This window comes from Pygoscelis adeliae, unplaced genomic scaffold (genome assembly GCF_000699105.1).
Source record: "Pygoscelis adeliae isolate BGI_AS28 unplaced genomic scaffold, ASM69910v1 Scaffold75, whole genome shotgun sequence".
In the NCBI taxonomy this organism is placed as follows: Eukaryota; Metazoa; Chordata; class Aves; order Sphenisciformes; family Spheniscidae; genus Pygoscelis; species Pygoscelis adeliae.
In genome coordinates this window covers 3042058-3054350 of record NW_008824772.1, presented here as the reverse complement: position 1 = coordinate 3054350, position 12293 = coordinate 3042058, and the positions used below count along the sequence as shown (strand labels likewise).

General features: G+C 38.8%; 1 protein-coding gene across 1 annotated transcript in view; it reads left to right on the top strand.

Annotated features, from left to right (window-relative positions):
• ANKFN1 (ankyrin-repeat and fibronectin type III domain containing 1) overlaps window positions 1-7733 on the top strand; it is a 166515-nt gene extending 158782 nt beyond the window's left edge. The window contains 4 exon segments of the mRNA XM_009323793.1: window positions 1624-1839; window positions 4022-4188; window positions 5607-5757; window positions 7542-7733. Coding sequence (XP_009322068.1) covers window positions 1624-1839; window positions 4022-4188; window positions 5607-5757; window positions 7542-7733 — 726 coding nt within the window.
• The last annotated feature ends 4560 nt before the right edge of the window (window positions 7734-12293 follow it).

Below are 12293 nucleotides of genomic sequence, written 5' to 3'. Positions count from 1 at the left end.
TGATTTGGTGCCAAGCTAAGCAGACACAAAACTTTTTTAGTATATGAATTAGTCACATATTTATATTAGTAGGCACCCCCATTCTCTGTGCTGGAATGCCATTCAGCATATACAGTCAGTGACAGTAAAGAACTGTTTGTTTTCATATGTTGCAGTGATTATTATGACAACTAGATGGCTAACATCTACCTGCAATGATTTGTCCCACCTGTGGACACATGCGTTAATACAAAATGTGTACTCAAAACACCCCATGTTAATCAGTTATGGAGGCTAACCTCAAAAGGCAGAACAGTTAGAAAAAGAAGAGAGGACGTGCTATATAGACATCAACAGTACGCCCTGGAGAGGGACGCATAAAGTTAAAATAGCTAAGTTATGCCACATAAAGGGCAGTCACTGTGCTGACTACCTAGAGTTTATAAACAATTTAATAATACAGTTTATAAGTAAATATTGCCTGCTAACTACAGATAAATAAATTCAGGATAATCTATCCATTTACAATGTCATTAAGTTAATGTACAGCACTTCCCTAAACATAAAATGTGCTACATTGCGAATTGAAGTTTTCATTTTAAACTACCCCCATCCCTATCCAGCTTACTGTAGATCTCTTGAAAAGTCGCAAAGTAATGAGCATATTTTAAATGTTAGGCATTTTTCTTTAAGACATCTGGGAATCTCTTCAGTGGCTGGTCACTGGATTGAATGTGTTTGCACCTATAAGCAGATGCCTTACTGTGTGAGGAAAGGGATTTTGACCAAAATATGTATTTTATGCGGAGTCTTTTAAAATTACTTTTCTTTAATCCTCACATATTATCCTGGAGAGCTTTGCCCTTGTAGTTTGTTAGTTTCTGTCGGTTTTGTCTAGCACATTCTTGGTATCTGAAGTAAAAGGAAAAGGGTCCACGTCTCTTCAAATTCCTCTGTGTTCTTTCACAAACACACCCCACAGTTTAGCTCCAGAATTATTTACATTCAACACAGATATGAGGGCCTCTTGCTGAATAATTTTAAAACAGAGAACAGAAAATGGAGATTATAGTTAACAACGCTAACAGAAAACATTTGAAGTGTCCAATATGAATGATTTGGGGATAGAGGAAGAATTTTGTATCATCTCTGACATTTGGTTATGGGGAGGTTAAGATAAGCACCTAGCTCTTCAGTAAGTTCAAATCAGAAGGGTTGATACCAAAGGAATCACCCGTAGACCAACACTGAATGCTTTTGAAAATTGCATCCTTTATCTTTACATGACTGGGCAAAAATAGAAAGTTCTGTTCAAGTGAATTACTTTGCAGTGTTTCCTTTTACAAGGGCATTGGGTTGTAATAGTCTTGCTGATGTTCTCCATTAAATGTTGGACTAAACGCTGCTGGACCAAATACATCGAAGGATCCACAATTCAATCCACAAACACAACCTAGGGAAAAACTTTTCCTTTTGACACTGAATGATATGACCATAGGGCAAGGGTTTGAGAAACAGTGTGTGTCTAGTTTTTATTGAAGTCAATAGGACTGATGTCAGTGAGCACAAAGTTCAGTTTCAAAAAATACCATTCTCCTGATATGTGATATATAACTCTCATTTTATAATTTGCTTGTTTTCTAGAATTTGCTGGGAACTCACAACTTAGGCAGAGTTTTTTATGAGCCAATCAAGGATCGACATGGCAATATGCTGATAGTTACTATAAGAGAAGTGGAGAGTCTTTATTCATTTTTTAATGGCAAATGGATGCAGATATCCAAACTACAAAGCCAGAGGAAATCCCTTTCAACTCCAGAGGAGCCAACAGCATTAGACATCTTGCTTATAACAATCCAGGTAGTGCTTTGCTTCTCTTACTGTATGTTATTTGCTTTTGTAAAGCCTGTGCCAGAGCCCTGACTTTTGGAAGAGTCTTGTAGAATTTTAGGCCTTAATCCAGTGCCCAATAAAATTAATGGCAAGGCTCCCATTGAAAGCAAAGACTTATATTACTTCTAGTGGGTCTGGGATCAGATCCTTAATATTTAAAATATCCATGAGATTCTAAAGAAATTACTTCAAAGTCCTAGCACAGAATAGTACAGTTTCTATCAGTTTCGGGAAACCATGCTATAGAGTTCTGTTGCAAGGGATATAAAAATCTTTAAAATTCTCTGGGATGTTCTTAAGCACCTATACAGACACTTACAATTTCTACACTCCATAAGATTTTTCCATCCAACCTTGAACACTAAATCTAGGTTTAAAACTTTACTGTTCTACTTAATAAACTTGTTCTGTGGGGTTCAGCATTCCTTGGAGCCTGGTATAGTTGCTAAAGAATTCTTTGCTGACCACAACCCTCTTTAATTTCTGCATAACATGCCCCTTGACTTCACAATTAGAAAAATACCAAGGTAAGGACTGATCTTAGAAGTTGCTTTGCCTAGTCAGTTCAGTTAACGTCATTGAGAGCCATGGGTTTTCAGCCCTTCAAGATTCAGGGGTATCTGTAAACTCATGTTAAACATACATAGTTCACATAAAGATAAATACGTTTTCTGTAGGTAACAGCAACATATTTCTCTCAAAATGTCAGTAGCCAATCTCTCTAAAACTCAGTTGCATAGTTACCCAAAATACTGGAAGACAAATCATTGTCTTAGTCCCTTCTTTAGTAACCTCAACAAGACGATGACTGCTGTGGTTAATTTTTGAATTAGAGGCACTTTCTTGGGCAGAGACTCTGCTTTTTGTACCGGAAACTGACAGGCAATCAAAATATACATTACCACGTTTTAGAAACGTTAAAAAATTTCCAAAAGACAATAAAACTTACCTGATCTATGTTAGATTTAATGTATTAAAATGTGTTAAAGGTGTAGAAAAATGTCAATCTGGGCAAAAGTTTTATATTAGGAAACCCAAAATACAGGCCTGATCAGATTTCCACAGAGATCCTAGTGGAAAAAATGTTCCCCTAATGGTTTACACATTCCTATCTAATGCCCACCCTTTCTTGTATTACTTGTTTAATCATCGAATGGGTATTTTGTTCATGAAGTGCTTGTGAAAATGAGGGTCTAATTGCATTGGTCAGAGCCAAGCATAGCACTGGCAGATAATCTGATGGTTCCAAGAGTAAAGGCATAAGGCCAGGTGTCTTAATCCTCACCCATTGCAGAAGCACACATTTCTCAGGATGGCAGCAGACGTCATTTTTAGGGTAGTTTTGGGGGACTGCTATACATAGCCTTAAAAACGTCTCCTGGCTTCAGCAAATATGCCATCATTATTAATTCCTTCTAAGCTCTATCTGTTGATAAAGATATTTGTTCAGAAAACACAGCCATTAATTAAACTTTGCAAACCACCAACCCCCATGCTCATAGAGATCTTCCTGTTGACAGCAGGTGATAGAGAGCAGGTTTTTGAGAGATGTAGGCTGTGACTCTCCATGCATTTCTCTGGTGACAGCACCGGCTTATGCAGCCCCTCTCTCCCACCTTACCCAGGTGACAGCTTTCTCCCAATGCTGCTCTGCTCCATCTGTGTAGCTACGTACGAAACATGAACCAGGGAACTGCTTTGGCTGAAAAATGACTGCTCCTTTTCCTGAGTTGTTTTTCAGCTGAATCAGTTCCCTGACCCAGCTCACTGCTGAAATGATCAGACAGGAGTGCAGAGCTGGGTGTTATTTAAGCTAGTTTAAATACTACAGTTGTAGAAGATTGAAACCTCAGGTTTTTAGAGCCAATTCCTGCATGACGTGGAGAGCTTAGAGAACCTGTAAACTGTAAACCTGTTTACTGTAAACCAGAACCTGGCTTTAAGTAAAAAGTTGTCCAAGTGCATCCAAACTACCAGAGCTTATTTATATGCTTAAGCATGTGCTTAAACGCTTTGCGAATTGGGAACACTGTTGAAATAAAAAGACGGCTGTAAAAACATTTGTTGCTTTTTGATCCCAAACTCTTCTGCTTATGTGGAAAAAAAAAAAAAAAGAGATTTTTATGTAGGGCTGTTTCTCTTAAAACAGGACATACTTTCCTATCACAAACGAAGTCAGCAACGCCTCCCTCCCGGCTTGTATCTGGGTTACCTTAAACTCTGCAGTTCTGTGGATCAAATCAAAGTGCTTGTGTTGCAGAAGTTGCCTAACGTCCTGTGTCATGTTAAAATCCGAGACAACAGTAATGTCTCCAAGTAAGTGAATACATACATATTTACACACACATATGTAGAGAGAGAACATTTGTTTTAAGTTTGAAACAACTGATCAAAATTTAAATGCTAAGGCAATTTTGCCATTGCAAAATTGCAGCTGCCAGCAAAGTTTGGCTCAGGTGTGTACCACATAAAGATCAGTGCTGAACTAAACAGGTGCACCTGTGTGTTTGCAGCAATCTGAAGGCCTATCCAGAAGGCCTATACATACGAGCCCATTGATTTCTGAGGATAGTATTGGCTCAGATTCTGCCCATTGCTAATGATGTTCCATATATCTGTTAGGAAGATCATAGCGTGCAGCCCTGATTCAGCCTCCAGTGACTTCAGTGTTGCCCTTTCTATTGATTTTCATTGACCATGGGGTGTTGGTGATTTTTCTGTGTATTCTCTTATGTAATATCTGGTTTCTTGCTCTAATCCACAGCAAACACACAGCAATTGAAAACACATATTCAGACAAATGCTATCACCATTGAACCGCTGTGCTCTGGCAAAGCCATTTTCCCCTTTGTCCATTGCTTCCCTTGCCTATTGGGCAAGTGCACTTGTTTGTACTGCCTAGTCCTTGCCTAGTGGGAAACACATTTTATTGGCTTTTTTCTGGAGCTTTTTAATCCCATATCATTTCAGCAACCAGCTGATAATTTTGCATGAGGAAAGAGGAACTGGATATCTATATGGATAACAGATATCCAGAATGTAGTAGTTAATACTAACAAAAATTTTGGAAGGAATATGAAGCCTAGTGCTTCAGGGTTTATAACAATCTCTGACTCTTGAAGTTTAAGATCAGATCTTTAGGAGCAAATCGTACCACATCTATTACTCCTCTTGTAGTGGGGTTTCCTGTACTTTTTTTTCTTGAATGTTTGTTGCTGGCTGCTTTTCAAGACTGAATACTGGGCAGGGTGAATCAAGGATTTGATCCAGAAAGATGATTCCCATGTTTATCAGGTCTAGAATGGACATGTGTTGAGCAAACTGGGAAGTTCTTTGGCTCCAGTGAGTACAAGAGAGTCTGTCACAGAAATTAAACTTCTTGCTAATTGCCACTGTTGTCATTTCCAATGCATGCTTTTTAAAATATTGTGGTAGATAGGGGATGAAGTATGTGAAAAAGAAAACCTGGAGTGAGAAGCCTTAGTGAAATATTTCAAAGGCAGTTGACTTTCACAGGTCTGCAAGGAATGTTCAGCCTGATGTGCATGTGCTAGAAAAATTAAACTTTTCAAAGTTAGATTTTTAGCCACAAACAATCAGGATAGCACAAGTTTAGAATGTTTTGCTGTGTGAGGATTAAACTATCAACAGATCCCAAATGCACATACACTGAATTCCTGCTTGTGCACTGAACTTTTGTTATATTTCTAATTTTAACTTGACTCAACATACAGAGATGAGTGGGAATGGATCCAAACACTTTCTGGCTCAGAATCTGTGGAAAGTATGGATCATACTTCAGACTGCCCTACTCAATTGTTCTTGTATGAGCTCCAGATGGCAGTGAAAGCTCTCCTTAAACAGATCAATCTACCTCTGCATCAGGTATTTTCCTTTGTGCTATTTATCACCTTTTTAAAAACTGATTCTTAAGAATACAACTAAAAGCTACAAACTGTGTAACTTGCAAGTAGGGATTAAATGTTATGGCTGCAAGAAAAGAAAAGCAGAGAAGTTTTGTATTCATTAATCGGGGGGGGGGGGACGGGGACATCTTCAATAAAACAGCTATCGTCCTGGATATTTGAACATAGAAGGATTAGGAGACAATTTTTCAATTAGCTCCTACTTTTGCATCTGTTAGCATATTTGTGCAACTTCAGGCAGGTGCAAATAAGCACTTCTGCACAAAACTAGTAGTTGCAAGCACCTTTACCTAGCTGGCAAAGAAAAATAGGTATTTTTTCCAGGCAAGCAGGGCAATTGACTGTTCTCTTGGAGGTAATAGTGAGGGTGTATGAAAGGCCTGCTGAAGACACAGCGTTTTGCTATTCTTTTACACACAGATAAACGTAGCACTTCTAAAACACATAGTTCCAGATCTCCAGATTGCTGTGGGTGAGGAGAGGTATCTGGCTTCTGGCTTTACATTTAGGTACAAGAAACGCATATGTGAATAAATAAAGAAGTCAGGGAGGATAATCTATGACGTGAAAGATCCATGAAAAAATAAGCTAAGGAGTTTGTTTCTTGTTTACATGAATTCCATTTTATTTTGGTCTACAAGGGTAAAGAGGGCTTAAAGTAGAAGTAAATCATCATTATATTCACTTCAAGGTCTGTTTGTGCAGCTAGAAAGATGTGGCCTTAAAATAAATTAATCTGGTTCTACATTTCTTGATTTTAAAAAGTTTAGGCTTTGCTTTCAAAAAGGAATCCATCAGTGCTGCACCTTCTAGTCTGGGAAGAGCCAAGTAAGACTCAAGTAAATCCAAAATTAAGACAGATGGTGTGCTGCCTTGTGGTCACTCTAATTCAATAGGGCTCTGTACAGGTCTCTATGCTAGTGTATTTTCTTGGAGGTTATAGCTTTTGTGCATCTTTTCTTTTTTTTTTTTGAGCTAGGGACTAAAATATTTAAATCAGTGTTAAATATGTTCCTTAGGCTGCAGTTCAGCCAAGGATTTAAGCTCGCCTATTGTGCATGAGAGACATAAACATGACCTTGCAGTTAAACACAGTTGTAAATGTTTTGATGACTCAGGACCAAACTTCTACGTTAATGAATTGAATTTTTAATTCAACAGATTTATTTATGTATTTTTATTATTTTTGTGGTAAACAGAATCATGGACAGTGACACTGCTGCATACCCAGGGTAAAATGCAGTGCTGCACACAGCAGCTCTACAGCAGCCTCAGGCCAACTCCTGTGTGTGCCATTTTCTCTTGCTCCAGCACTTGTTAAACCTTTTCAGTGCTGTGTTGAGGGAGAGCTGCATATTTCTCTTAACCAACCCTAAATTGAATCTTAAAGGTTTTTAATTGAATCCATTTTCATGTTTTCACATAATTATGCAATCATAATCTTGAAAAGCACATGGCATGTGATCATTTTCTGCCTAATAAGAAACATAAATGTTGTTTTCAGGGGGGTTGTGCCTGTGTGTGTTGTTTTAATGTGGAACATTGCAGCATTAAATCTTTATTTTATGTAGTGACATGAACCCACATTTAGGGCCCCCCCCCAAATATTTATGTTTTATAAAAATTCCGAGCTTGATGTTGTGCAAATTTTCTTTAATGTTTTATATCATTTGGGGTGTTGTTTATATAAGTGCCATGTTGTAATTCTCTCCTATTTCTTCCCCCGCGCGTGTCCCTCTACAGGCTAAGCACTTCCGTCTGTATACACAGGAGGTGTTGGAACTGGGTCACAATGTCTCCTTTCTTCTCCTGCTCCCCGCCTCAGACGACGTCTGCACTGCCCCAGGACAGAATAATCCTTACACCCCACACTCAGGATTTCTTAACCTCCCTCTTCAGATGTTTGAACTCGGTATAGTAGCTTGCTTCACCTAGAAATATTAACCCAGTCTCCTTATAATAAAATCACAAAGTTGTATCTGTTTTCCCCCTTGTCCCAGTGGAGAGTCAATAAATCACATGATGGCTTTGGCAACAACACTACCTATAACTGTGTACAAGTTATAGAGGGAGCACAGCGGTTAAAGCATATACTGTAGCAATCATTATTGAAATGCAAAGCATAGCGCAAAGCCCACAGTTATCCAGTATGTGTCTATAAGCTTATTTGGAAGATGATGTTCTTTAAAAAACAGAAACAAAAAATTACACACAACATAGCAAGGTTGGAGCGTGAAAGGAGATGCAAAAAAACCATCCCTCTAAATTGTCACAAGAATAATCACCAGTTTTGTAGAAGAAAATTTTTGCAGTTCCTGATTGCAGGTAGTCCTACCCAAGGTCTGACTCCCTCACAGCTTTGTGAAAGGTCTGAGTGGAGTTTCCCACGTGAGGGTCATCTTTTTCTTTCTCGTTCCTGGAAAAATGCAGGAGAGACAGTCCTATTGCTGTGGTGCAGGAAAAGCCTGTTATTGTGAAAAATGCCAAAGCACTGGACTTGATTCATTTCTTTAGGGAGCACATCCTGTGCTGTAGCAGATTCAGCCTGCTTGTTCCACTGCACCGCTGACTGGGTAAGAATTCCCCAAAACAGAGTTTTCCAGCTGTCTCACAGAAGGCATAAGATGCTTTAGCTTCAAGGTCCTCTATTTCTCTTTTTTTCTTCTTTGGTCCACAGAGAAAAGAAAGGTTCCACATAAAAGGAGCTCATAAAGACTTAATAGTTATTTTTAGAAATAATAAGTATGGGGACCGTGGAGCCTTACACATTAGTCTCCTCTGTTTCCTTCTGGCCTGTAAAACTGGGTATCCTTCTGCCTTGGAGAAGAGAGAAAGATATGAGCCAAAACTGATGGAGTCACTATACAAGGAGCCACTACAGAATAGGTCTCTAGTGGCAACTGTCCTCAGTGTTCTCTCTCTCAGGTGTTTATATGACACCATTACCATCCTGTTTCCTATATATCATTGCTAAGTGCTGTTAGAGTCACTAATGTAGGAGAAGGATGATTAGATGTTAATGGAGGGTCTTACCAAGACTATGTTTCCGCAGCCACAGTAGATCCGTGACCTACCACCATCCATCAACACAAGTTTCATTTGGATAAGGCAGGAATATACGATTGTGTTTATGCCACATCAGCCAGAGCACATGAGGTGGTGCCTGTGACAACTCTGGGTTTTTATGCTGGTTGTGGGAGGACAGATGACAGCTGAGCTGCCATAAAATTATGAGTGGTACAGACAGACAATACATGAGCTGGTGTAGTCTGCCAAGGAAAAGTTACCCCTTCAAAAGAAAACTACAGTAATTGAACTAGAAGAGTTAGTTCAGTGCTTTGGGTCATACGGCCATGGCTGTAGTGCCCTAAAGCCAGACTTACTATCTTCTTGACACGCCACCCTGAAGTCTACAGTTAGGCTCTGTGCATATCATTTCTCCGTATGAGAGGTGACTGCTGCGTTCACTGTACAAATTAACGCATGAAGCATATTCATCTCTGGTGAAATTAATCTCCGCACTAGAAGTTTTGCAGACCATTTAACTCTCATTATGTGGTACACAGGCCCGGGGCAGGAGTCATTCTCACCTCTGGGCCACAGTTTGCATCAGGCTGACAAAGCAATAGGCACTGAATGGGATGATGTGGTGCAGATAAACATGCAACAGAGTAACCTCTCAAATGGCATTCTGGGTGCAGACCTCTCTGTTTAGCAAGGTTGCTGCAGTGGGAAAGCAGTTAATGGAGAGAACAGTGTGGAAAGCTGAATTTTACTTTTGAGTGTTTTTTTTAAGTAAGCAATCATCTGGCCAAAGGCAGATGACATTTCTATGTGACTTATTATATATGTATCCCTGATGTTCTATAAAGTGACTGTGATTCACATCTCAAATATTAGAAGCTTCCATTCCCCATTAGCTGGTGGCTACCAACTATATAATTGCATAACCACAAAAGACTATGTTGAAGTAACATTTGTTAAAGTAACATTAGAGGGTCTGACTTAAAACCACAAAGGCTAGAAACTTCAGCACTGAAGCTGAAACCGCGGCTGTAATTCACTCAAGAGTCCACCACATATGGCATATATACTGTAAGACCACACACTATTCAGACTAGATCCCTGCAATATCTAGGCATCATTGGGAAACCAGAAGGTAGAATTCTTTCTTTCACTCTCTTTTTTGTGGGATTTTTATGTTCAGATTAGGCCTTTATTGTTATGCTAATAATGTCTCTGTGATTGGATTTCTTAGTTTGAGAATTCTTCTCAATTATTCTTATCATGTTGTTTGCAAGGGATAAGTAGATATGTGATGCTGTTTTTATTTCTTTTTTAATATTTATGATAAGAAGAATATATGCAGTTTACACTTGAAACACCCTGAAAAATATCATGCCACAATCCAGAAAAGTAGCAGTAGTAAGCCAACTGGCATTGCATTCAGTGCTATAACAAGATCACGCTGTGTGCTTGCATTTATTGAAGCACCAATGAATGGGGAAGTATTTCTGAAAACTTGTTCTCCCTCAGCAAGTTTCGGTATGTCTGTACTGCAGTTCACAGGGATAACTGGTAAGTTTTGCCTGAGCAATTGCAGGTTCTGGAATAATGTAGCTTTAAGAGGCCAGGTAAATTAACATTTGTGAAGCTCCATGGCACTGTAGCTGTTCTGTCTCTGTAATCTAGTTACCTCTTTAGAGGTAGCTTGGATAGCTCTGTGCTACTCCGAGGTCAAATTACACAAAGCAAGAGGTCATGTCTGAACTTTCTGTGTTACCCTTCTGCATGAGAGTTCAGAGGATGATGTGTGAGAACACCTAAAAGAGTTTTGTTTCACCCAAACTGTGATATCACTGAAATGCTTTTACTGCTGAGTCATTTACATTTAAGTTACTGATTTAAGCTAGCCTAGCCCAAAAGAAAGTTATCCTTTGAAAGGATACTTTCTTTCTGAAACACTCAATTAAAAAAAATAGATGAGTTCCATTTTCCAGTCTTGTCACTACTTTCTTGATAAAAGAAATGATGAGCTACAAATGCCTCAGAAACAGCCTTTTTGATTAAAGCTATCAAGGGCAAGATAGCCTCTGGAGTTGCATACTAAGGACCTGATTATCCCTTCACTTAGATACAAATTAGAAATTACTCTCTTGAAATCAGTGAAGTTACAGAGTAAATCCAGTGTAAATGAGAGGAGAATTAGAGACTGTATTATTTATTTCTAGCTTAAAGTAACCCATCCAGAGAGTTAGTAATTATATTTAATAAAATTTGTGTTCTGAAAGCTAAGGATTTCATATTTTATAACCAGAATATAACAGTGTTTCCTTTGCACTTGGTCTTTTCACAGTTCATTTTTGCTGTTACAAGGAAAAATTTATAAGCCTGTATTGCCGCCTTTCTGCTGTCATAGAGCTGGACTCTCTGAAAACCCAGCAATCCCTAAGGGAAGCAATTTCAGACAGTGAAGTCGCTGCAGCCAAACAAAGACACCAGCAAGTTATAGACTACATACAGGTAATAGTCTGTTTCTGACTATTCCAAGGAGATTTTAGGGTGGCTTTCTTAAAAATTGCATAGGGCTGTAATTTGAAATCTAAATGGAGAATTATTCACAGACATCATAAAAAGAGCAGTTGTATCAAAAGTGCAATTCTGTTTTTATGAAATTCAAACCCAGAACATGATTTCCTTAGTTGTTGCTTTTATACAAGGATTTTTATGGGTAAAATCAAATGACAGTTATACTAGACTGTTAATAAGAAATGTGTCAGTCTGCTTGTAAAACTCACCCCCATCTAATGTGAGGTAAGCTAGTACCATGCTTGGGCATTCATTTGGGTAATAGTTTTTCTCTGTCTTTGTGAATTGAGGACGTTTTTCACCATGATAAATTGCCAATTAAAAAAATTAAAATGAAAATTCAGACGAGGTTGTGGAGCCAGTCTTCATCAACAATATCACGGTGAAGAAAGCAGCTCTGCGTTTAAGATGGCAAGCTAGCCCCAAAAGCGTCTGTAAGTCTGTCCAGCACCATGCAGTGACACTGCTTCAGTCCCCCAGTGCAGAAAGATCACAAATGTTATCATACTTGTCTATCTTGCTTACTCTCTGTCTCTCACGCTGATTTTCCTGTACTGTTCCCAGATCAGAACTTTACCTTCTCAACTCAGGGATCTTCGAACTACACCCGACTGTGCAGCATAGCAAGGCCTGCCCTTTTGCAAACCATTTTGGCAATTGGTTAATTATAGCTAGAACTCATGACCTTTGCAGAGTGCATCTGTGGACATGGTTGATCTGTCTTTCTACAAGTGAGGTGCAGATAAGTTTACAGCTCTATATAATAATAATCAAGCAACCTTCTGCTGGAATAGGGGCCAAGACAACCACTATCCCATTGATAATATGTTTGGCCCTCCATAATTATGAACAGAAGACGATAATATTTCTGTTCCTCTTTGCTCTGAATTCAGATCCCCTTTGCCT